The sequence below is a fragment of the Gymnogyps californianus genome, chromosome 4 (genome assembly GCF_018139145.2).
Source record: "Gymnogyps californianus isolate 813 chromosome 4, ASM1813914v2, whole genome shotgun sequence".
NCBI classification, from domain to species: domain Eukaryota; kingdom Metazoa; phylum Chordata; class Aves; order Accipitriformes; family Cathartidae; genus Gymnogyps; species Gymnogyps californianus.
Genome location: NC_059474.1, coordinates 52,999,923 through 53,025,627, shown reverse-complemented (window position 1 = coordinate 53,025,627; position 25,705 = coordinate 52,999,923). Strand labels below are relative to the sequence as shown.

General features: G+C 37.8%; 1 protein-coding gene across 2 annotated transcripts in view; it reads right to left on the bottom strand.

Moving 5' to 3' along the window:
- Positions 1-25,705, bottom strand: part of GRID2 (glutamate ionotropic receptor delta type subunit 2) — a 743,870-nt gene that overhangs the window by 285,718 nt on the left and 432,447 nt on the right. For both annotated transcript variants that reach the window (XM_050895938.1, XM_050895939.1), the window contains one exon: positions 9,989-10,194. In XM_050895938.1, the coding sequence (XP_050751895.1) occupies positions 9,989-10,194 (206 nt within the window). The remainder of the gene's footprint in view (positions 1-9,988; positions 10,195-25,705) is intronic.

The window sequence follows — 25,705 nt, the reverse complement described above, 5'->3', positions numbered from 1 at the left end:
GTGCTTCAGGGTTAGCAACGTTGAATGCTGAATTTTCATGGTAGCTAGGAAATCAGTTATGTTTTAGGGAAACCTAGGTAAGCTAATGCACTGGCTATACCTCTGTTTACTGGTGGGAAGGAGGCAGAACAGTTCTGCCAATCAGGCAACATGACTTTGGAGGAAGAATTGGATTAGAAATAGTTTTGTCAGATCTTATCTCCACTTTAAGTTAATCCTCTCTAGCTGTCATTTTATTTCAAAAAGACACTCATCCTGTGGCAGTCAATTGCATATTATTTTTGCAGATATTCAGAGTGGGCTTTTTATAACACATGAATCAGGCACCCTCGGTTTTGTGGAAAATATGAGTGTATATAATAGCTTTGTTTCATTAATGTGTTTTATATCTTTTTTATTTATTTATTCTGTTTGACTGGTTGAAGCAATTTGCTCTCTATGGGAAGACATTTATCTTTCAAGAGGAACACAACACAGGTGTTTACAGTGAAGCTATAAAAGCAGTGAGGAAGGATAAGCAGTAACCAAGACTATCAGATCCAATTAAAATCACTGGTATAACAACAGGAGAATATAATTAACTATGATAGCAATTTAAGAAAGCAGGACAAAGAATAGCCAACACAAATAGAAGAAAAGAATTATTATGTCTTTACAGATCATGGTAGGTCAGCCCTTCAGTTATTTGTTTTAGTCCAGAAAAAGGCACACCCAGCAAGACCCCAAAGAAGAGAATGTCAATGACTGAGTCATTAAAAGCCACGTAGAATAACGGAAAGAAATTTGTAGGAAAGCATAACCAAACAGTTGTCTGCACAACAGCAAATACTATGAGATCCTCATGAAGTACATAATACATCTTCTCCTCAGTACTTAATCACTAAAGCTCCTCTTCTTTTCTCTCAAATAAACACACTAGCAGTTCAACTATAGTTTTTGTAAATATTTGTAATAAATTACTTATGAAATGGTAATGAAACTAAAGAGTTGTGCTTACACTCATGAATCTGCATTCCAAGTTACAGATTGGCATAGAAAGAGAATTAAGGATAGAAGCAGAGATCTAAAAGCTCATTAGGTAGTTCCAAAATTCGAAGAAGAGAGTAGGTTCAAACCCAGAATATTGGTCAAAGCTTACATATAGCAGGGTATTTTTCTTGTTTTTTTATGCTACAGGATGAAGAATTTTATTGTGTAACTACAAAAATTCTGATAGTGTAAATATTTGTACTCATAAGACACAGAACAATTATAGTCATGCATATTGTCATGCATACTTCTACATAATGATTGTATGGGTGGTTTTTTTAACAAATAAGTTATAATAAACAAAATAATACACTACAGCTTTTGCTGTTGATACCAGAGAGGTAGACCTGGTTCACATCTCACAATTGTGTTACCCTCTGGCATAAGCTAGAAACCAGCATCATGTGAATATCCATCTATAACAGATGTCACATCACTAAACACCATAAATCCAAAATGAAGAAAATCCAGAAAGAGCCAGCTCCTGTTCTACTAGATCTAGACCCTCTGTGTTGGGACAGATTTCCCATGATGTTTCCTCTTCATTTCAGATACTAAAATAAACCACCTTAGCTACAGTGAGCACTGCATTCTGCCCCAAGAACCCCAATGCTACCTTGCAAACCTGAATTTCACTCTCCTCCTGATACTTTCCTGAAAATACAGAAACAGAAAGAATTGCTTTAGGTTACAGTCACATAACGACGCATATAATACAAATCCCTTTGAAGCTGACTTATTTCACCAGTGAGACTTATTTTCCTCTTTCATTTGTCGTAACTAAAGTGTTTTATCTTTGAACTTGTGTCCTATGGTAAGCAAGTGCATATAAAATCTATACCAACATCACTCAGTTCATTAAGCATAGGAAAATAACCGGAATTTTCACATCCAATCATTCAGCCATCAGCTGGATGGCCTACATTCAAGGCTGCAAGAGCATAAAAAGTCAAGGAATTGGACTAAACGGTAAATCCAAGAATTTTCTCAGATTTTTACTGAAAGGTAAAATCTAGAATCCTCCAAGACCCTTGTTTCCCTTCTTGCAGATTAAAAAAAGTCAGCAAGAGACTCTCCTGCTACATTTAAAAGATGAAAGTTCCAACTTGTTCAGCATTCTGAACATGTTTTCTGAACATCCCTTTACTAGAGATTTGGAAGATCCTATGAAGTAAAAAAATCCTTTAAGCCTCTAGCTCAGTTTGTAGCTATAAATTCTGTGTTTAATGCTGGAGAAAGACAAAAAAAAAAGAAGATATATTTCATTACAATGTCACTAACAACAACAAATTACAGTGGAGCATGCTGAATGGGATTTATTCTGCCACAAGCTATGATGTAGAGAATGGACTCCAAAAAGGCAAGTATGCTGTACAGGAGAGTGCAGGTCTAAAAAGCTCAAACACTTAAAAAAAAAAAAATTGGTGATAAAGATGACCTTAAAGATTAGAGCATTCAACTTACTTATAAGAAAGACAGCGGAGCAAACAGAGTCATTGACAGTGTAAGATCTGATTTTGCCTCTGAGGACCATCTCTCCTAGATAAATTCTCGTATAATCAACATACACACTTACAATAAAATGATAGGAAAAGGAGATAAAAATAGCAGTAGGCAAGTTCATATGGCTGCTGCTGATCCTTCACCTTCATCACTGCCACCTAAGAGAACTGCTTGAACAGCTGTTGCCTTCAGAGACTTCAGACTTGTATTTACATAAATAGGATTGTTTAAAAATTCCCAGAGATCATGAATAAACTTTCACAACAAAAACGCTCAAAATCTCTGAAGGAAATGATCCTTCATATCTGCATGATGGAAAAACTACCTTTTTCATTATAATTAGCGTCAACTAGCTACCAGCTACTACTACATTCAGCAGTGCCCGGAAAATTATGATGTACATACAAATGTGATAAACCATCAAGTCACCCCACAGCCTAATGGGAAATCCAACAGGCTTCCCATGAGACCTGTGGATGCTTTTCCAGTCCATCACTGGATCAGTTCATCACTGCTGAATTCAATTGACAAATCCTTTCTCATCCAATCTCCATGTTGCCTTGACAAGAAAAAACTCTTCAGGCAGTAGAGTTCATTTAAAAACATAAACCCAGGGTGGGTTTTAGACGGTAGATGAAGATGCTTTTACTTTTGCAGAAAACATATGGATGTACACAAAATAATGTTACTTTTTAGCTCTTATGCACTATACACTGGTATGCAGGCATTCCTCTTACTTTTTATCAAGGGAAGAAGTAATGAAATGTGATTAACACGTTGAAAAGTCACGTAGCACGTGCATGGCAGAAGAAGAGAATCCAGCTTTCCTAAACCCCAGTTTGATACTTGTTCCTTAATGTACCTGGGACTGGAAGCTTATGGCACACATGTAAAAGGCAAATCAGCGGATTTTAAATGGCAGAAGATCAAAAGCTCAGCTTTACAAGATTTTAAAGAGGTATCTGTGGCAAACAGTAGCTAATAGCTGAGCTACAAATTCAGCTGTGCCGCAACTAGAGGCAAGGTACCACCTAGCACATGCAGTTAAGGGATGCATTAGATAACATCTTCTCCAGACCTAATTACATGGACTTGATATCTATCTGGAGTCTTCCACCTCTCCCTGCTATGTATGTTATTTTTCCACACCTGAACAAAAACTACTGCCATCTGCTCCCACTGGAAACTACAGAATTTTTGCCACAGGTGTCAGTGGAAGTAGCACCCAGGTGCATTGGATTCTTAACTCCTATTTTCAGCTGCATTCACTTCACCTCATGTCCGTATATCATGCTTTTGACTAAAGACAGGATAATTTTCTTTATTAATAAAAAGTAAGAGAAGAACAAAACAGCTAAATGTCATCATAACGTTCCTTAGCATACATGTAAAATCCCATGAGCACAGCATCACAGAATAAGGTTAAAAAAAAAGGACTGAGCTTCCATGAACTTTGGACACACAAAGGTGGAATAAACCTTGTAGAGAAGAAGTTGATTAAACTTTCCTAATTCACAGCAAATAAGTTTTTTAAAGAAATAAGCCTGTTTAGAGTGCTATGTAACACTAAAGTAAATCCCTGTCTTTAGATCTAAGCCATCTGTGATTTGCTGCATGATCAGATCTAAAGCTGAAACCTGGTAAAACAATAACTATGTCACTATATGAAAAAATTGTCTTTTTTCAAATACTTAAGTTTAAAATGACCTAGTATTTTCAACAGAGGAATAATAACCAAATATAATAAAAACCAGGACACTTGCCACCAGGAATAATCTCGTTTCACAGAATAAATGTTACTTCTCATTCTGTTCACAGTAATCATTAGGAAAAACATGGTGAAGGTTCAGTAACATAAATATCTTTAAATTTCATTTGCTCCTTAAACATCCACTTTTCTCATTCTTTTTCACTTGCCCACTACATGGCAAGAACTCTTCAGTACTTCATTTATATACTTTATTCTATTTTTCCTGTCTATTTTAACATTTCATTTATAAAGAGTTCTTTTATTCATGAAAGTAGTAGAGTAGCTTCTCTTCATCCAAGGTAACCTTATTTTAGTACTGTCCCACATCAGCCTGGGGTAGAAAAAAATACATTTTAATTTGCAAAAATCATGTGTAGTAGATTGTACTAATGCCTAAAAGTTAATAATTTTAATTTTCTTTGAAAATCAATAGAGACAAAGTAGACAGCATCTATAGAGTTTAGTACAATAAAGCATGTCTGCATACACACAGGTCAACATACAGGACTTACTACTACAACTCTCAGGTTTGGCAGCTGCTAGTCTTGTTGAATATACATTTTAAATAATTATAAGCCTGTTCTGTGATACATGTGAGTTTAACTTTTAATAGATGTTTAACTTTTAATGGATGTTTAACAGTAAAAATTTCTAATATCTCTAGCATAATCACTTGCATGCTTGAAGTCCTGACATTATGGGGCTTAGTAGCTTCAAGTTCATTGCACAATAGAGCCTTTGGAATAATAAAAAGTTAATATTTTTAATTACACAAAATATATGGTGTACAGTGAGCTGACAAAAAGTACTCTCTCCAGTCTGGGAACTGACAATGCTCACTGCATCAATGGCTTGAAATTGTCAAGCCCTCACAACAGCCTTGTTGGCTGATACATTTTGCCAATGCTCTGAAATTTTTGCTAGATAAACTGCTGAATCTCGCTGCTGCAGTTAAAAAGTGTTCTCACCTCGTTCTGTAAGAGGTCGCTACCCCTGCAATAGAACCAAGAGAAGAGACCTAGCAAAGGGCAGCAAGGTATACAGTCACATCTGCTGAGTTTGCTGCTGGGATGGTAATCCTTCTGTCAAGGGGAAGAACTGACAGCTGGAGGTGGCAGTGTCTTCAGCTCCTAGACCAAGGCCTTCCAGAGCTTGCCTGTCAAAACTCCAGCAAAATCCCTGGCTGATGCTAGGGCTCTTTCACCCATGGCTTACTAGATTTTCAATGTGTAAAGTCTTCCACTAGTCAACATAATTTTCCTCTATACCTGAAAAACCAAATCAGCTGCATCATCCCTCCCTTGTAGTCTTGTTATCAGCTCCTGGAGTCTTTGCACAGAAGAACACATTTGTATTTCTGCACACAGTTGATAAGGTAGTTTCCTCAGCTAAACAGAAATAAAGTTGTAAGCAGAGATGTACTGACAGTATTTTGGCCCCACTGAGGACACCTGGCTTGCTTCCTAAAGTCTTACTTCCCAAAGTTGCTTTGTTATCCCCAGAACCTCAGTTGCAACTTGAGTTTCCTGGCCTGTTCCTCCTCCTACCCAGCCTTCTCACACTTGGCTTTAGAAGTCCTTGCTTTGCAAGGCGGGCTCAACACAGGGGTGGTTTCTCTCTTCCCTTTCCTAAACCTTTCTTACTGTTGTTTTGAGATGCCTTCCTGCCAAGGCTGACATGGTGATAGAGAATTTCTTGGCCCAAAGAGTTCCTGCTCTTTTGCTAAAGCACCAAATAATTTTTTCTCTTTTTTCTACTTTTGTTTTCTGACACTTGACCCTAGATTTTTGTTCTCGTGCTGAGCTAGCAAGGACATCCTATTCCTTTTCCCCTGTATGGCTTTTCATATCCTGCAAGTTCGCCACGGATCAGAAGAACACGTGCAAAAAAACCCCCACCCCAAAATAAAAAGCAAACAAGTAGCACATAGTTCACATCAGTCACCTGTGCTGTCAGATAGCATAGCAATTTTTGTGCAAGATGGTTCTGAGGTGCTTTTCAGTAATCACAAAAGTTTCAGTGGGAATATTTTGCTTCACCTGTGGGACCTGCGTGATTATTTGAGGGTACAGAAAGACCTTACCTTACTGAAAAAAACTGAACAAGTTACCAGTATATCCCTGGCAAAGCATTTTCCCAGATGCTGCCACAAACTGAACTGGGGAGAGGTCCCAATCTCCGCTAGCTCCATACCTCCGCACTCCTTAGCCCCACTGAATGTCATTATTTCAGCAGAATTTTTTCCCTTCTGCTCCTCCATCCCCAGCTCAAAGCAACAAAGAACATTAGAGAATTTGGCTAGCCCCTCCCTCTTGCTTTACATTAATCTTTTAGCCAGTAAGGAGAGATGCTGTGATACCTGCTCCCAAGTCTTCCTGCTTTTCCATGCCCTACAGAGGACAAATTAATACATAATGGTTAAAGAGAAGGTAGGTTTTTATCTCCATAGCCAGAACAGTGTATTTACATCTTAATCTCCATTTTCTTGAGTATATAAGTATAGATCTCATCTCTGCAAGCTCTAAAGATACAAAAGCTGGAGAGAAAGAAGGGATTTAACATAAAAAAGCAATGCTACTTTAAAAAAAAAAAAAGAAAATTCAAACCCAGAGTGTTCTTACTTAAAAATAAGAATTTCAAAGAGTCAGAACAAAGACAAATTCTACCACAAGGAATCTCCAATTTACAGACTGCCTATTTACACAGGCCAGTGTCTGACTATTTACCCTGGAAAAGTTGTTACTTGCATAGTAATCAAGCCCACGCTTACTACAGCTGTTGCAGAGTGAATGAACCCTCTTCTCAGCTAAACAATGAGGGGGTTCAGCCAAATCAGTCATCTAAGAAGGGACCAAGCAGCAGAGGCTATGTGAGGTTTGGGGAGAGAGGCTGACAGCTGAATCCAGCTAGGCAGCCAAAAGCATCTCCTGGGCAGAAAAGCCATAAAAAACCCAAGGGCTTGTCTACATATGCACTTGTTTCTTATTAACTTCGTAAGGTTTACATGCTAAATTCACTAGGTTAAACTGAATTTCCAAGTTAAACTGATCACGTGCAAGGCACAGTCTTTGGAATAAGCATGTCCACACTTGAATTGTTTAGGAATATCTTAACCCGTCGGCAGTCCATGGGCTTTATAACTTGTTTGCCCATACAGTACAGCTGCTGATTCAACTGCGAAATAACAGTTTTTAATATCCATTGGCAAAGCTATCCCAGCAAATTTCTCCTTGCACAGACACTAAGTATTGGAGCACAGTCATTGTGTAGTTCATTCCCTGCCACCAACAGAAACAAAGTAGGGCAGTAATCATACTTCTATTTGAGTAACTCTTCCTATTGAGAGGCTCCTGCTGTCGGTTTTACCAGTCACACATCATACTCCAAATAAATGCTGCTATGCTGGCAAAGCCTGTAATGTAGTGCCTGATGTGAGACTTTCTCTTTGAACCCCACTCACAAAAGAAAATAATGACCTTTCCTGGTAGTCTTACAGTCTCCAGGAAAGGAGAAACATTGGGAGTTTTTTGTTGTTGGGGGTTTTCTTGTGTTTCGTTTTGGATTTTTTGGGGGGAAGGGGGATTGTGGGTTTGGTTTAGTTGGGTTTTTTTGTTGTTTTTTGGGGTTTTTTTGGGTTTTGAGTGGCCAATGCCAAGGTGAGAACTCTAAAATAAATTGTTTATTTTCTTCACAACACATACATGGCAACTTCAAAAGATGACAATGACTTTGTTACTATGCTTGAGTGTGTAAAACTAAATGATAAGGAAAGTGTATTTTTTTTAAAAAGAGTATTTCTCTTTAGGAACAATACAGGAGTTTTGTTTCACTGAGTTATTGTAGTTGGAGCCCTGAACCCTGCTGCTTTTGGGTTGAAATGTGAAATATCTTACAATGCCACTTACCAAAAAACAAAACATTTGTGACTTGGGTGATGAAAACAGTGCAGAACAATCTAAAACATGCCCACAAATTGTTTACATCTTATAAGGAACTGCAGACATTTGGATTGAGCAGCAAACCCTCATTACTCAGAATTAGCAAGCTTCAGTGTGTAATGAGTACAGCAGAATGCCTAGCCAAAAAAACAAGAGCAAAAAAAAATTCAAAAAGAAACAAAAAAGCCTTCTAACTAATGTTCCTAAAAGGCATTCACTTGAGACTACATATGCAGAGTTAGTTTTCAAGCCTCAATTTCTGAAGACCTAGGCAATAGGAAAGTATAAAAGAAAAGTAATGCAAGTTACAAAGAGATCCAAAGAGAAAGTGTATTTCTATGGAACAGAAAACAAATATATTTTTAACCATATGTTGATGATGAAGAGTATACACACATGTAAAAAAGCACATTTGAAACAGCACAGTGCTGTGTAAAAAGAACCATGCCACTCATTTAAAAAAATTATACAAGTCATAGTCGAATGCAATATGCAAGTCTTCCATCTCTAAATCCTGAAGAGCTTTTTGAAAATTCCGTCCATATTGCTTGCAGTTTTTGTTTAAATACATAAGCATAACTTTAGCCTGTCATCTTAAATTCTTCATTCAGATCCAATCTTTCATAAATTCCATTACCTTACTACTACTCAGTGGTACATAACAGATCATTATCGAACATTATTTTATATAAAAAATAAAATGTCAACCAGGTTTTTATATAAAAAATAAAATGCCAACCAGGTAAACACATTTTATCCACAAATATATATTATAGATATATCTAAATAATAATAAAATTGTCAGTTGTAAAGATTTTTTATCACTTCACAATGAGCAAGGAAATAGCAATACAATACCCACGAGCTTCAAACAGAAGTTTGAGGGCGAATTCTTCTGCATATTTCCTAAACGCTTTTGCTCATGCAGAATGTAGTTATACTGTTCTGGATGCACAATTATGAGTGTCCTGGTTCCAGCTGGGACAGAGTTAATTTTCTTCTTAGTAGCTGGTACAGTGCTGGGTTTTGGATTTAGTGTGAGAATAATGTTGATAACACACTGAGGTTTTAGTTGTTGCTAAGTAGCGCTTATCTTAAGCCAAGGACTTTTCAGTTTCCCATGCTCTGCCAGCAAGCAGGTGTGCAAGAAGCTGGGAGGGAGCATAGCCAGGACAGCCGACCTGAACTAGCCAAAGGGGTATTCCATACCATGGAACATCATGCTCAGTATATAAACAGGGGGGAGTTGGCTGGGAGGGGTGGATTGCTGCTTGGGTGTCAGTCAGTGGGTGGTGAGCAATTGCATTGTGCATCACTGGTTTTTTTCCTTGGGTTTTATTTCTCCCCCCACACACACACACACTTTTTTTGTTATATTCCTTTTCATTACTATTATTATTTTTTTTTGTTATTATTGTTAGTATTATATTTTGTTTTACTTTAGTTATTAAACTGTTCTTATCTCAACCCATGCGTTTTACCTTTCCCCCCCCCCAATTCTCCTCCCCATCCCATTGGGAGGGAAGAGGAGTGAGGGAGCAGCTGCGTGGTGCTTAGTTGCTGGCTAGGGTTAAACCACAACAATAAGCATGAAAAAACACCCTTGCATGATGATCTTTGAAGAGAGAATATTTAAATTTTTAGTTGGGGTTTTGGGGGTTTTTTTGTTTGTTTGATTGTTTTTATGAAGTCAAATAAACTGAATCTTTTGACAAACAGCTGCAGTCTTGGTCAACAAAACAAGTAGTTACCAGTGATAAACACATACCTCTGTTATGAATGATTTGGCTGTCGAGGGGTTCATTATAAGAATAGCCCGTCTTAGAGTATCCCGGTAGCGGTTCAGTTCTTCTATTCGCATAGTGGCAAAGAGCCCCGTGATCATTTTATTGATGTTGTTTTCTACTTTCTGCAATGCTACATCCATTCCCTGTTGAGATACTTTGTCCAAAAACTCTTGTATTCCACGGATATCTAGGAAAATCAAAAGCCAAATAAGATGTTAATTGGTAAGTGGAAAAAAGGCACAAGTAACTGTCCATTTCATCTCACAGAAGCATTTTGTTCAGCATCAGGTAGAGCCCTACGGGCTTTCACATTCATTGGAGCTCTTCATGAGCTATGCTCATGGCATTGCTTAAAGTACTAAACCAGGAGAAAGAATAGCCACACATCAGCTACTGTCCAAAAGAACCACTAGAAAACAAACCTACAAATATTTCTAGCAACTTTCCTAATTTGGTCATTCAATCATCACACTTGTTCCTCATTTTTCTTAAAGGACTTTCATGCTAAAATCCATAAAGATCAGTGAAGCTATGATGACTGAAACACACAGTGCTTCCTTTGAGTGAGGGTTGTCAGAGGGCAACCGAGGGGGAGAAAGGTAGGAAGCAGATTGTTTTCTTTTGCAGGACTCAAAATTATGTTAACCACTGCAACGCTATGTAGCTTAATGTATCTAAGTGAAGCTTGGGCTGTTCACTCATCAAAAAGTCATAACGTTGTTCTAAATTGCACAGCTATTTATTTCCTTCAAAAACAAACCAATACAGTTGCAATAGTACTGCCTGCTCTCACTGATACCACCACTGCTGGCTGAATTTAACAAGTTCTTCTACAGCAAACTGCTCTAATAGAGCTTTCTGGATTACTCTGAGTAAATCCTTCCTTAAAAATGACTTGGAAAGGAAGAATTGATCAGCAAAATGTTAACTGTGTTCACCACGTAGCTTGTAATATCTTTAACGTCTCCCAAACTGAAATGGCTGGGTAGCCTCACATTGTGATGCTACCTCAAGCTGGTCCAAGCCTTTGAAAGGCCTTTTCCAGTAGTGAATTCCACAAGAGTGAGCAAAGAGCTTGTTTGGGGTTTTTTCCTGCTCTTTTGAATGGGTTTATCTAAAAATCCAAATTTTAAGCTTAAAATTTAAAATCATTCCATGACTTCACAAGTCAGAGCAGGGTCTCCTGGACCTCAGGAAAATCCCTCCAGCCTCAGTGAGTCCTCACCTTCTGACCCCTATTCACCACTGCAGTTTCTCAATCTTTTTTCTAGAGCTAGGTCACCAGTTTCCTGATGTGACTCCTCTCCCCAGCAGTCGCTTAGACCTGCTCTCACAGAGGACATTCAGCAGGACATCCTTCCTTCCCTGCTGGCATGCCAGCCTCCCACACACCCATCTGATCTCATTTAGAGGAACAAGACACAGCCTTAGAGCCAACAAAACAGATGCTGTCTGTCACAGGCACTAGTTATGAAAAAAAAATTTAAAAAAGGAAAGGAAACCAGTAACCCAACATAAAAAGGAATTTCTGAAGAAACATTTCTTTGAAAATAAATGTTCCTCAGGCTTAGGAGGGCATTTGTGGTTAAAACCCACCAAAAAAATATTTCTCCCATTAGAATACCAAATCTGGTCTCTCCCAGGCATGTGGTGTTCAACCCCATCCCTGGGGGATTGCAGTTCCTGCTCTGCTTCCCTCCTACATCCCTGGTACTCTATCAGTTCCTTGTCTGGATCACTTGTTTTCCAGGGGAATGGTCAGACCTGAGGCCACAGGCTGATCATGTGTCTTTCTTCATGAAATATCTTATATTTGAGAAAGCTTCCAATTAGATTTTCACAAGTGCTTGGCTGCTTTGATATATTTCATCCTCATCTATCATATTCCCCTACTCCCTGCCCTTCTTATATGGGGTGTGTGGGGGGGAAGGCTCTATTTAATCCTAACATGGGATGCGTAAATATGGGATGAAGAATCTCAAAAGCGTTCATACTACTGGAAGCACCTTAGATGCAGTTCACACATGATGCGAGAGGACAGCAAAAGTCTGGAAAATCAGACTGAAAGCAGACTGGAGGGATGCCTGGGCATGATAGACTCTAAGCCCTAGAAGAGATGTTACATGAACAGCCATAAACTCTTAACAGGAAAGGGCTCTTGGCTAGCCCTTAGGGTGGTCTATTTTGCAGGTGATACAAGCGACACCATGCTGGCACATTGTGATAACAGCTCAGGGTATCCCCAAGACAAACCACAGAGAATAGTGGAGCATGTAACTGTTGTTTACTTATCAGGATTGCAATAGCTACATTCTCATAGGGGTACGCTGACAGGTGACAGCTTTTAGAGGAACTGAAGTTCATTTTAAGACCAGAGGAAATAATGAAAATCACTTCTTTTGAGAAAAATATTGTGAGGAAGTCTTCTAAAATTTTCCCCCCAAACTGCCTAGACCCCGGCACCCTCCACTAGCTGTCAAGAGAGCAGTGCTACCAGCACTCAGCTGTGACCAGTCCTACAAACATGAGGCAAATGTGGCCAGAGGTCTGGGCTGCAGAGGGAGAATTATGTGACTCCCCCCACCCAGCAAAGCATCAGCAACATGACAGAGAAACCTGTCTGATATACCCTTGAGAAGATTATGGAGATGTCACATGTGGATTTAATATGGGATCTATGACAGTGAAAGTATAAGATCAATGCAACTAAGGTGTGACTAGTAACCATGGCAGATGAACACTACACGGCCCAAAGGGAGCCTAGTAGGAATACTCCAGCATCCAGACCTGATGGGCCTTCAGGGAAAAGCTGGAAATACCTGAGCTAGAAATCTTTATGCTGACTTTGCTGAAAAAAATGTACCAAAACTAAATTCAAGCTTTCGTCTTTTCCAAGCCTAGTGAATACTCTTTTAACTGAGCTATACAATTGAGGATTGGGGGGGGTGGGGCAGGCAACATAATCTGAAGTTTAAATGTTCTGACAAACACAGGTGATTTTGGCATTTGACTTCAGGTTATGGCAAAACAAGATATGTGAGAAGTTCTGGGTTTCACAGAAGTCCAGCAGCCTTATCAAGAAGATCTGAGGCTTAGACATTCACACCTTGATCTGCTTATTTTCGGCCACAAACAGTAGCATAAGGAAGACAAAGTTCAGTCTCCACAGTAGAGAAAACGCTCTGCCTGTCTCCCCAGCAATGATGTACTAACTAGAGAGCATTACAGACAGCCATCCTCTGGCACCAGATTACTGAGATACTTCAAATTATAAAGAAATAACCATGCAATAGCTTATAATCAAAGAGTCCACCAAAATAATTCAACAGGGTTAGTCTTGGAAGTCAGACCGTCACAATCAGCAAGTTGGGTCTCTTGTCTAGAGCTCTAAAATACCATGAACTGGAAAGAAATGGTATTTTAGGCGTTTAGGCTATTTTAGGCATTCAGCACTGCAACCCCATTCTTCAGACACTGCTGAAATACCAGTATTACTAAACACTTGAAAAATAGTTTAAAGACGAATGAAATACATGCTTACCCTAAAAATAAAGTTCCATAAGAGAATCAGATACTAATTACAGCTTCTATTTAATATCTAAATCAGGAAAATTAAATTCAATCTAATCAGAGATGTTAGAATTTTTTTTTGGCACTTTAAATACCAATTTAAGAAGCAAAAAGATTATTTGAACGGCTACAAATATGCCTAGTTTTATGCAAATGATAAAATAACTCCTTTCCACTTTAACCCCTTCATTCTAAAGTTCCTGAGGCTCAGCCACTCTGACAGTTACTCAACATCCAGACAAATGGAATAAAAACTGGATAAAACTGACTAGTTGGAGTCAAAACTATTGAACTACAAGGAACACAGGTAGGAGGGATCTAGATACATTATCAAAATATCAGGGGGAAAAGTTCCTTAGGTTATGAAAGCCTTTTTAAAAACTTAAATTCTATAGCATAAATCCATATATTCTTCTCCAACACCAGAACAGGGTAAGCAGGAACCACCAAAGAAAGTTGTATTTGTCCTTTCAAAACAAGAATGTAATTTCACTTGACCCGAATTTATAAACACATTGGAGTTACTGGCTGATATTCTGTATAATCTGTGTTGTCCCAGAAGCCAGATTATGGGATCAAATGGCTTTGTTTGCCACGACTATCTGCAAATATAAACAATGAAACAATTACATTGAATCTTCACTAAATGAAGGGACAAAAGGGTCAGCGCTCCAGTATTATTCTACAGTTCTACATTTATTAGGTGACCATGCCAACAGTATGGTATCTGTGTGATACGCTTTTAGGAAAACAGCACCATTCTAATGGAAAAGATACCAAACCAGGATTCATAAAACCTCTTTACTACTTCTACCTTTGGCATTGATACAACAGAAAGCTGTGGGCAGGAAATAAGTACAGACTTTGCTTATACCTCAGCTTACCCAGTAGAAGAATGGAGGTATTGGTGATGCTCACCTGCTGCTATGAAACAGCACAGAGCACATAAAACCACCCTGCTATTTAAATGCTATTTAAATCATGATGGTGCTTCCAATATTTCAGCAGCAAGTCACTAGCAATGATCATATTCAAAGCGTATGCCAAAGAACAGATGCTGCCACTGAATGGGCAGCATTATCTTTCCTGCGTGGATTGTCTGAAAGTGGCACATATCCACACTGCACTGTGGAATCATCTTTCTAATAGATAAACTCCTTCTGCAGAAAAATCTGGCAAGCAACCTGTGGCACAGATGGCTCTGCTGTGGAGATGCAGGACTGTTCATGTCTAGAACACAGGTGTTTCTTGCCCTGAATTTGCTAGCCAACCTGTTGCCCAACCAGAAGATGCATTTCTATTTTCTATTTAAATCAGATGAGTCACAGTCATTTCTAGAAATGCAGAAGAGCTGCCCATTATGACCAGTATTAATTATCCTCCTTACTGATGAAAGCCAAAGTTACCACAGAGACAGACCAATGCTAGACCCAAAGTTGCTATCTCTTCCCCCAACTCAGTGTCACTACTAGTTAGTATTATGTTTTCTGTTTTTTCACTGTATAGCCATCACTTCCACTCTACATATGCGTGCACAAGAACATAGTACCATTCTGCAGTCAGATACTCAACATCAGCTATAGGGTTAAACCAGGCTGGAAATTTAAAAGAAACATTCTCCTCTTAACCAAAATTGTGGCTTATTTAAGAGATTATTGTTGTTGATTGTTTATTGATTGTTGTTAAGTTGGGTTGGAAAGTCTAATAAACAAAGAGCAGGCAAGCAAAATTTATCAAGGTATCTGTTGGAAATGACCTTCCCTGACTACCCATACGTAACCATGCCACCACAAGGCAGAGGTCTACAGGAAGGTCTTATGCTCCACACCGCTGGTGCACAGAAGGTCCAACACTGGGCACAGCAGACTGGCTGCAGCCACAGCTGAGGTGCATGTGCAGAGCATCTTGCGCAGGTGAGTGCAAGACCCATGGCCTCCTAGGCTCTGAAGACCTGACTGATATATTCAAATGCAAGTACTCAGCATAACATACTCAGCCTGAGATCTGAATTCAGGTGCCAGCTTTACCACAGACTGTCATTACAGTGTCAGTTACTGTGGACCTGACCTAAGAAAGAGCTTAGGAAATGCAGCGCAAGTCAAATCAAGTGCAAGCACCTAAACTCACACCATCTTTTCATTGAACAATCTTTTCAATACTGGAGAAACCACAAGAAACAGGTAAAATGTTAAATGCTGTTGCAGATCATGCTCAGAGCAGAGCTAAGCATCCTTCACAGACTACGGGTTCTATACCTAAATCTCCTTAAATGACCGACCCAGCAGGAACACTCAGACCTCACCTAATACCAACAATAGCACCATTTAATGGAAAGCTCAGCAGTTGCGTGGCAGAAAATATGCACAGCCAGGTGATAGGGAAAAGAAGCCAGTATTTTCAGGAGACCAGGAGGATTTAAAATCTGCAGCTTTCCTCGACACCAGATTACAGGAGAAATTGTGTCTTTGCTCTCTTTTCATTGAGGTCTCCACACTGTATATGTGATAAACCCGGAACAAGAAGATTCCTGACTTCCATGACCTGGTCTTAATATAAAAAAAATAAAATGTGGTCCTTCCACAAGGGTTTTATCATCACTGGATCAGATGTTCCTCTCACTTCTTTGTTCTCTCTGGCCCTATATAACATTCCTGTGCCATCTCTGTTTCTATGCAGAGGAATAATTTCAGAGGGAGTAAGTCCCCTAATCCATCTTGGGGAAAGTCTAATGATCAGGACGTCCTAGAACAAAATATGCTGGGGTTCAGGCTTCTCATATAGGAAAACCAGTATATATATGCAGTAAAGATTTTAAGCTGTACAAAATTAACAGCAAATATTAAATAAACAACTCACATGCTAAGTACCTCTTATACCCTTATTAAAAATGGGAAATCTACAAGTTAGAAGTAGATGCAAAGTTTCTAAAAAAATTTCAGATCACACTATGACCAGGAGAAGAGAAAGATGGCACTATTCACCAACGGTAATAAATTAGTCCATCCACTTCTATCATTGTATTCCACCTAAATTACAAGGCACTCAACTCAGCCCTTTGGTTATCTCAAACCTGGTTTACAGTCATTAGCTCATCCTCCCTCTGACACCATTTTAGACCTAAGAACATTTTCCTCACAGTATCCAGATGATAAATACCAACTGATTCAGCTGTGACAGTAAAGGTGAAAGCACCTGTCAAATATTCACTGGCTGATTTACACAGAAGACCACTTTATTTGTACAGTTGATGAGAAAAGCTATTGTGTAACAAATGACACTGTTGCAATTCTTCTCAAGAAAACTTTAAGTCTAGCACCGTGATTCTTCCTTACACAATGATGGCTAACATAACAGCAACTATTAATTATGGAAATGCACTGTACACAAGGGAGATGTGCAGCTCCAGCCGGACTCTGATGGTCAACAGACCCCAAGGCTCAACACAAAGCCTTGAGCAGTGTTCGCATTCCTGTGCACGTGTTGATATTTATTAACATGGTTAAGATCTAGACTGAGGAAAACAACAATTTAGCATGATGATTCAACAACAGTCCTTCATCCTGCTTTCACAGCAGTGGGATTCCCTCTCATTAGTCAGCTTATATGTAATTCAGTGTACCTCCAAAGTAAAACAAACAAATAATAATAATTAAAAAAATCTACATAGCTCTTTCATATTAGCATTTGGGAACTGAGAGGGAGCAGTTACCTGAACTATTTCAGCTGGATGATCTAGCTTCAGAGAATATAGCAGTAGTTCAAACTCATTATAAGTAAATTCAAGCTCAAATGTTTGATTGTATATGAAGTCTTATTTATATTATCAAAATTTCTGGAACCTAACAAGTGGGGATGATATTTCCTGGAGGAAACTGAAAATTTGTAAATGGTAAGAATGACTGGTTTTTCCTCCCTTGCTTGCAATTTTCTGAAATTTCACACATCCAAAAAAAAGACAACAAATTTTCTCAAATTTCTTAATATCATCCAGTTGAGAAAAAGGAAGAAAAATATACATATATACTTTTTTCTTTTTTGAAGATGTTTCAATTTCAAACTGTAATAAAAACAAGTAACTTCAATTTTGTTGTTTGATATGAACTATTGTAGCACTACTGAAATGTCTATGTAATCCTTATTTTAAAGGATCATCCAAATGTCATTTATATTAGCTACTTTTTGTTTCATACGATATATCAATTATTAGAGATTATCCTTTAAAGAAGAAAAATCAATACAGATAGTCTCAAGTAGCTGAATCAATGTTGGGGGAGAGATATTAGCTTTTGCAGTTTTCAAATCCTGCAAAACTTAAGTTTCCAACCTTACTGGTGATTGACACAAGATTTTTCCTTTGAGTTTCTCAGGTTTTTTTAACTGGAAACAAAGAGGAAAAAAAAAAAGCAAAAGATAAAAAAGAGAAATAAAATTGAAGCTAGAACTAATCCTTAAGAGTATCAGCTGCTACCTTAGCTTCTCAAAAATAGAAAGGGAGTCAGATTGTGATCACCCCTCACTCGTGGAGGCTGACAAGGCAATATATTCTATAATCACGTACTTTTGACTGTGTAACCTGCTTTCTACCTCTTCATTCAATTTGTTTTTGGCTACAGTTTGCATTAGAGATTTCCAAAAGACTTCTAGGAGTTGCCTTTGAGTAAAACAACCTCTTGCAAAGAAATAAATTTTCCCTGCCTAGTGCCTCCAAAGATGATAATGGCTTAAAGCCTAGTGCTGTTTATCTTCAGCATGTACTCTCCTGTTAAAAATTATGTCAAACTTGAAAAATTATACTTAAATCCTATACAACTGTACAACAGAGCTCTATACCTCTGCCTAGATATATGCCTTTATTTAATAGCAAGTAATCTATACTTCTGTCTATATGATACACCAACTCTCTCTGTAGGTCACTACTGCTCCCTGTGGGTTTTCATAAGCATGAGGAACCATACATCCCCTTCCAAGGACGTGGTGAGGAATAGCAAAGTGACTGTCCTTGCAGACTTCCTGGTAATAAACCAAGTGTGACTATGTGTGTTATAATCTTACTTAAGACAAATTGTTCTCTGACTGTGCAGCAATCTGCTCCTCAATAATCTTTTGATTAAAAGTTTACACTATAGAAACAGGGATATTTTATGAGTGGACTGGTGCTGTAAAGAACATAAGCTACGAAAGCAATACTGATAAACTAAGATTTAGAAATCCTGTAATAAATATTTTCTAGCTTTTTCCTGTCTCTCTGCTTCCTCTTTTTCTTGACTGGTTAAAACTCTCAGAGAGAAGTTTTCTTTTCAATTTATGATACTACCTGACATTTACAATGTTATTATGTCTAACTCATGCCTTGTTTCCCAATGGTGGTATAATTCCTTCCATTCAACATGCAAAGTACTTTGTTCGATAGTTTCCTCATTTGATAACTGTTCATTTACTGAGTTGCCAAAATATCAGTTTAAAAACTCAATTTTATACTTCTGAGAAGATATTAACGCAATGTGTTAAGAGTTGAAAAATACTTAGAAAACAGTAGTGGAGATCAGTACAAGGTTCAGGTATTCAAATATTCTTAAAATAAGTCACTTTTTCTGATGCTTGCAGACTATGCATATACAAAAGCAATCTCATACCTCTCTGCAAAACCTCAAGATACCACCTCATTTACAGCGATTACCCATTACACAGATATTAGGAGAACATCTAAAGTTTTATTTTCACCTCAGCACTGCAATTCTAGATACAATAAAAAATTTGGTCTTCCTTCCTTACTGACACAACACAGATGACTGTCAGGCCAAGCCTTTGAATACTTTATCCATTCCATCCTTAAAGACAGCAACATGAGCGAATGACAAACCCTGTCTTACCTTCCTACATATTCTATTATAGCTCCTGGAAAACATTTCCCCAACTATTACGTGGTTAAAAACAAGAAGCATGGCCATTATTCCATTAAAGAAATTGTATAGAATAGTTCAGTTATCTCAGAAGTTGAATAATTTTAGGGTCAACCAAAACATATATTCGATTTCCAGCGGTAATGTCAACCAGCACAAGCAAGCTGTTATGAAAATTCTCACAAAGAGCTGCTAACTTGCAATATAATTGACACATTAAAGTTACACAGATGAAAAATACATGCTCCTTTCCTTATCTGGATGACATAATAGATACTAATAAAAAAAAAGTTCAATAATAAGCTTGAATTAATTATATGTTTATTGAGGCACAGTGAAGTAAATGAGTATGGGAAGTTGGCAAAGAACCAGATGAGTAATAAACAGTTTTAAGACTGTCTGGAGACAGACTTGAGAATATTATAGTCATCAGGCAGCTGAAAACAGCCTCAGGGTAATTATAAGCATTTGCAATCGATTAAAGAGAGCGTGATTCTTTTATGAATCTTTATTGAACTTGCATTAAAACTTTAAATGATTTGAAAATGTTATGGTTTCAAGCACGTCTTTGTCAGTGGTCATCATATATTTATTTCTGGAAAATGTGTGTGCAGGAAAGCGTCAACGGAATTACTTATACTATAAGGTTTTTAAAGGAGATACTAGGAATCCAGAGCCCATATGTACAGACGGGCATCATCTCAGAATATCACTCCTCTTACAACACAGGAGGCAGTCTCTCTGCAAGCACCTCAGCCTTTCAAGTTCCAGGTATAATCCCTTCTTTTCCAGGATCTTTAAAGAACAGTACTCCAATCTTATAGCATTACACTCAATTTATTTGAAAACAATCACCTTCCTGGGGCAGGGATGGGGAGAATGCTCTCTTTTATCTTCATAGTTTCACGGATGTCTTTACTTAAGCTGGAATTCTCACTAATACAGATCTCACTGCTCTCTTCCTTGAGATTGTATTTTATTTTGTGTCTTTCTCCAAAATCCTCCCTTAGATTGAGCTTGAGACATCTTTTTAGTGATGTGACCAGGTACCTCACACCACTGACTTCATCCTTTCCTAGTGCACAAATAATCTGAAACTGCTGTGTATGCTGAGGAGCAAGAGGGGAGATCGATGAGGAAATTTCTGTGAGACAGATGCCCTCTAAACTCTTTCCTACTGCTAACCTCCTTCCTTCCCTTTCAGTGAAGTCTTCAATTACTTCTTCAACCTCCATTTGCTATGGGAATGCCTCCTTTAGCCTCACAGAGCAAATCGCCTTCATAGCCTTAATGCTTGTTTTGTTTCTTTTCTTTACAAAATTTAGAATTAAATTACCACCTAAGGGAATGGCAAATATCCATTGCCAAACATACATAGTATTAGTAGGAAGGTCAAAAAACTGTAAGCAAAGATATCTTAGTCCTGGAATCAGTAAATATCGCATAAATCAACTGGGAGGGTTGCATATCAAAGGCACGCTGGGTTGAAAAACACAAGGTTAGACCAGAAATTCGGACAGATGTGAGGTTTCTTAACTTTTTTTTAATATAAAATACAAAAGGAATACAGAAGGGTTTTAAAATGTTACTGCCACCACTATAAAAAAAAGAATAGGGAGTAAGACAAAATTCATTCTCCAGAAATAATCTTATTCCCCCAGCCTTTCTAGATAAAGTACAGAATCTTTCTATCTACTTTGGCACCAACAAAACATTAAAAATAAATGTTTTCAAACAGCCAGACTTTCTCCCTTTCATCTTAGAAATGCAGAGATACCTACACTGTAAATTGCACAAAATTCAAAATTATGTTCTTGCAATGATTGACTGGTTTCTTCATAAAGAATTTACTACTACAGAAAAGTATCTACGTATTCCTGGAGAATACAGTGAACTGTAAACTGCCTGAAGAGTAAGACATGAATTACAAAAGCTTGCCCTCTGTTGATACACCACAGAAATAAAAAACAGCAATATGATGGGATTCTAGGTCAATTACTCTGTTTATGTAGCCTGGGCTCACACATTCAGTTCTCAAATGACTATTTTATTTGTTTTCCTCTGTGATTGAAAGTGTAAGGGTCTTTTTCATGTTACTATTTGGGGACTGGCCACTGTTAGATGCCCGTCTGTGAGGCAGGATTTGCTGTTTCAAACTGCATTTTGTTTGCTTTGAACTTGAAACCATAAAGTAAAGATATAATAACTTGGCAAAGCTTGCTCAAAATATTTACAGATGTCAGTGGATCTTTTTAGAAATCTAAACATTGCAATTTCCAGAGGTATAAGGTATATATTAATCATGTCCAGTCTGAAAATGCCTTCACTGAAAAGGATGCTGACAGTCCTTAGGAAGAGTTCAGAGACTTAGTGGAGGAACTGCCCAGTCCCTACACCCACTTGTAAGAAGGAGATGCACAGCTACCCTCTGCAGCACAGTGATCCTTCAGTTTGAGCTGAGCAGTCAAGAATGAAAAGAGTAGGAGCCAATTTGGCTGCTTAAATGAAGTAAATTTGGCTTGTACATACTGTGTGGATAGTACTTTTAATAGCAGGTTGAGAAAGGCATCAATCTACTGCATAATTTTGCTCCATTTCATGCCGCCTACTCTTTAACTCTGCAAGAAGACTGTCCTTAATGGCTTTTGAAGAAGCACAGAATCGTCCTTGAACACTTTTGATATCCTTACATGAAATTTTCTTAAACAAAATCAGATTTCATGTCCTGGGCAGGCCTTTATCTTGTTTTACCCCAAGGAACAAAACACACTGAATGCAAGGGGACTGACTGCACTATTTTCACTGGGAGTTTGATCTAGATCATCCCAGCAGAGAGCAAGGACGGGGAAAGACTCATTCTGATTTTCACAAGTTCATCTGAGTTTATACACTAAAGGTAAAGATACAATTGTAGTAAATGAAATACAAACAAACATCACCTAAGTCTGCTCAAGTTAAAATGTTCTCTTTTCTTACCTCCTCACTCATTAACTGTTACTGTGTGTTAGCCTCACCTTTGTTACTGGCAAGGCTCTACCACAGACAAAAGACTACGGCTTTACTAAAATCTTTCACTAGTTACTCAGCTTAACTAAGTCAATAGCAGCAAAATACTTTTTTGATTATCATCAAGGTGTCTTTTTTTCTGTTTTGTGTGAGAATAGTCAGCCTACCTACAATTCTACTTGGAAAAAACCCATCAGTTAAAAACTTAGATGTCAGTTATTTCAGAAATGCGTTTCTACATCACTTCTTCAACACCCAGCTGGTTATGATTTAATGAAAGAATTGCTTCCTTCAAAGACTTTGAATTTTTTTGTTGGTAAAGAACCTTTAAGTATAGTTGAATCTTCTAGCATTTAGATGGAACTGTTAAAATGTTAAAACTGAATATACACGTCTATTTATATTCAAAAAATAATTTGGGAGTTTTAAAAAGGATAACATCAGGGAAATAACTCTTGGCCCTGCAGAAAGACACATTTCCAATTATGAACCATTCTCTAACTCTCTGATAATGAAAAAGAATTTTTGATAGACTGCAAAATAAAAATCAAAAGCAATTCAGTTCATAGGATTAAAAAACTATGGTATTAGTAAATTGACACATAAATGGTTGCAGCCTCTTTTAACGGTGCAAGGGGTCTGGGTTAGCACAGTATTTACTGTGGATATGAGCCAAATTTTACTGTATTAAATTTTTTTTTAAATATGAAAGGCACATTTTCTTTCTTAGAGCAAAATTATTACTGGAAATAATTTCAGTAATATAACTAAAGTATTTTGTTATAAATCGTTAAATTAAATCACTATACAAAATAATTTCTCAGAAGGGAAAGTATTGGAATTGTGCCGGTTGCTGGAACCAGTCACTCTAGCAGTGTTTCATGTTTTCTAACTTACAAAAAGATGGCAACAATGGGAGAAAATAAAGGATTAACACATATCAGAATCTATATTCCCATTACTTCTCAAGTGCCATTTACTGCTATGGAGACATCACTTAATGTATGATACAGATCTTGAGAAGGAAAGATCACCACATACAAAAAAACCCCCACCAGGGCAAGAAATCGCTCTGTTTGCAGAAGTGTCAGTTCTGCAGAGGACTGTACAGAACTTATCAATAATCTCTTCCTAATATGAATTTAATTCTAATGCAAGTGTTGATCTCCCACCTACTTTAATGTTTAATAATAAATGTTAAATTAAAATGTCTAATATTAACTGCTGCAAGCAGTTAAACTGAGCAAAGCTTCCAACCAGAATTTGATTTTAGGTCTGTATGAACGGAGAAAAGAAATAAATCTCATACTGCGGCTGATCCTCTCAGGCAAGCTGAGGAATGGGACTGGCACCTTCCAGACAGAATTGCAACCACCCTTAGCTGCACTGACACTGACCAACGGGATGGCTTGTCCCTGGACTTCCACCCCAAGTCTGCATGCACAGTCTTGATTTCTTTCTACAACAGGCACAGAAGCTAACGGTAATGTTCCCTTCCTCAAGCTCTTCTGGGGTTCTGGGGCCAACTCTCTTTTATAAAACCCAAACTGATGCTGGGATTTTTTTATTTTTATTTTTTAAAAGTATTTCACATCTATAGACCCATCTAAATGAATGGCTTTCTCAAACATCACAGAATGATAGAATAATGAGAGTTGGATAGGACTTCAGGAGGCCACATAGTCCAACCTCCTGCTCAAAGCAGCGTGAATACTGAATTCAGACTTCTCCACTCTACAATCCATTAAGAAGTGATTCCAGCTCCTCTTTTCACGCCCTGAATTTCTCTGCCCCTCCCTCTGTGCAAGCCCCTCTTCAGTCAATACAGAGCCTGGGAAGAGAAAATGTGCACTGCTAACATACTGGAAATGCTTTGAGTATATCAATAAAATAGCAAGAAAAGGGGAGAAAGTGACATAGTTTGTTAAGATTTATAATAAGCTTCTGGCAAGATTGCTCTCTAGAGACTGCTAAGAAAATAATGTCATCAAGGGTACGAGAAAAACTCCTGGCATAGATCAAAAACTGGCTAAGAGAATTAAGAACAGGCAAAATACTGTGTCAAGTCTAATGATTTAACCTGAAACAGGGTAGTGAAGAATTAGAAAGGCATTCCAGTACAAGCAAGAAGAGGGATTGGAGAGACAGACAACAACTCTCATGGTAACGGAAATAACAAGAGAGGCCTCGGGTTAGAGATGGTGATCAAACTTCTGCTCGCTTCTTCCTTATCAAAAGTGGAGGAGGAGATAGTCAATGAAATCAGTAACATAAAATTTTATAAAGAAAATGTAGGAAGCAAAAAGAGAATAGATGCCCTAGGATGGCTATTGAAATCAAGAATTTAGCACAATTTAAAGAAACATTACACCTTTACACAGATAATAGCCCTATTCAGAGTTGCAAGTTAACTTAAAACTCAGATTGCATTTAAAATCTTTCTATTCATGGTATTAGTCCCAAACTATGCACACACACAAACAAACAAAAAAAGACAACACAAAACTTAAAAAAACCCACAGAAAACCCACCCAAAATACCCAAGCCACACAAATGGTTAGAAAGGGGACAGACTACTCAGTACATACTAAATGCAGAAATTTTTTTTGCATCTTTTCCTGATGTACATGACAGTGATCACTGATCAGAGTCAGATTACCAATCTGTCTGGGCCAGTATAGCATTACTTGTAGACTACTCAAGTCAGAATGCCACAGAGGCTGGTAGAAGGACTTAATATCTGCCACAAGTCACGTCTGGGAATGATGTGTCACTGGGTGAGCTACTGGTCTGAAACTTATTCCTTCCAGGCAGGCATCGGTGTTATGTAAGTCACACAATAATGAGATTCTTACCCAGAAATCAAGGACAGAATGACATGGTGTCTGAACTGCATTCTCAAATTAAATAATGAAACTTGAATAATTTAAAACTGGTATTTATGAATATAATTATTAAAAATATTAATTATAATGTTTGTTTGAGGTTTTAAAACTCAGAAATACATGCAAAAAGGTATCTTTTAGCTGGCAAGATTATGGTCGTCTTCATAGGTACACTGGTACTTAAATGCTAACTCACAATACTAACTCACAAAACATGAACAAAAATACTCTTCGCTGAAAGCTTTTTGGATGGTTTTTTTTGTGTAGGTTCCTTATCCTATGGCTGGCACTTTTAGGTGCTGCTTTGTTATAAATAGGAATTCTCCTATTCATCATT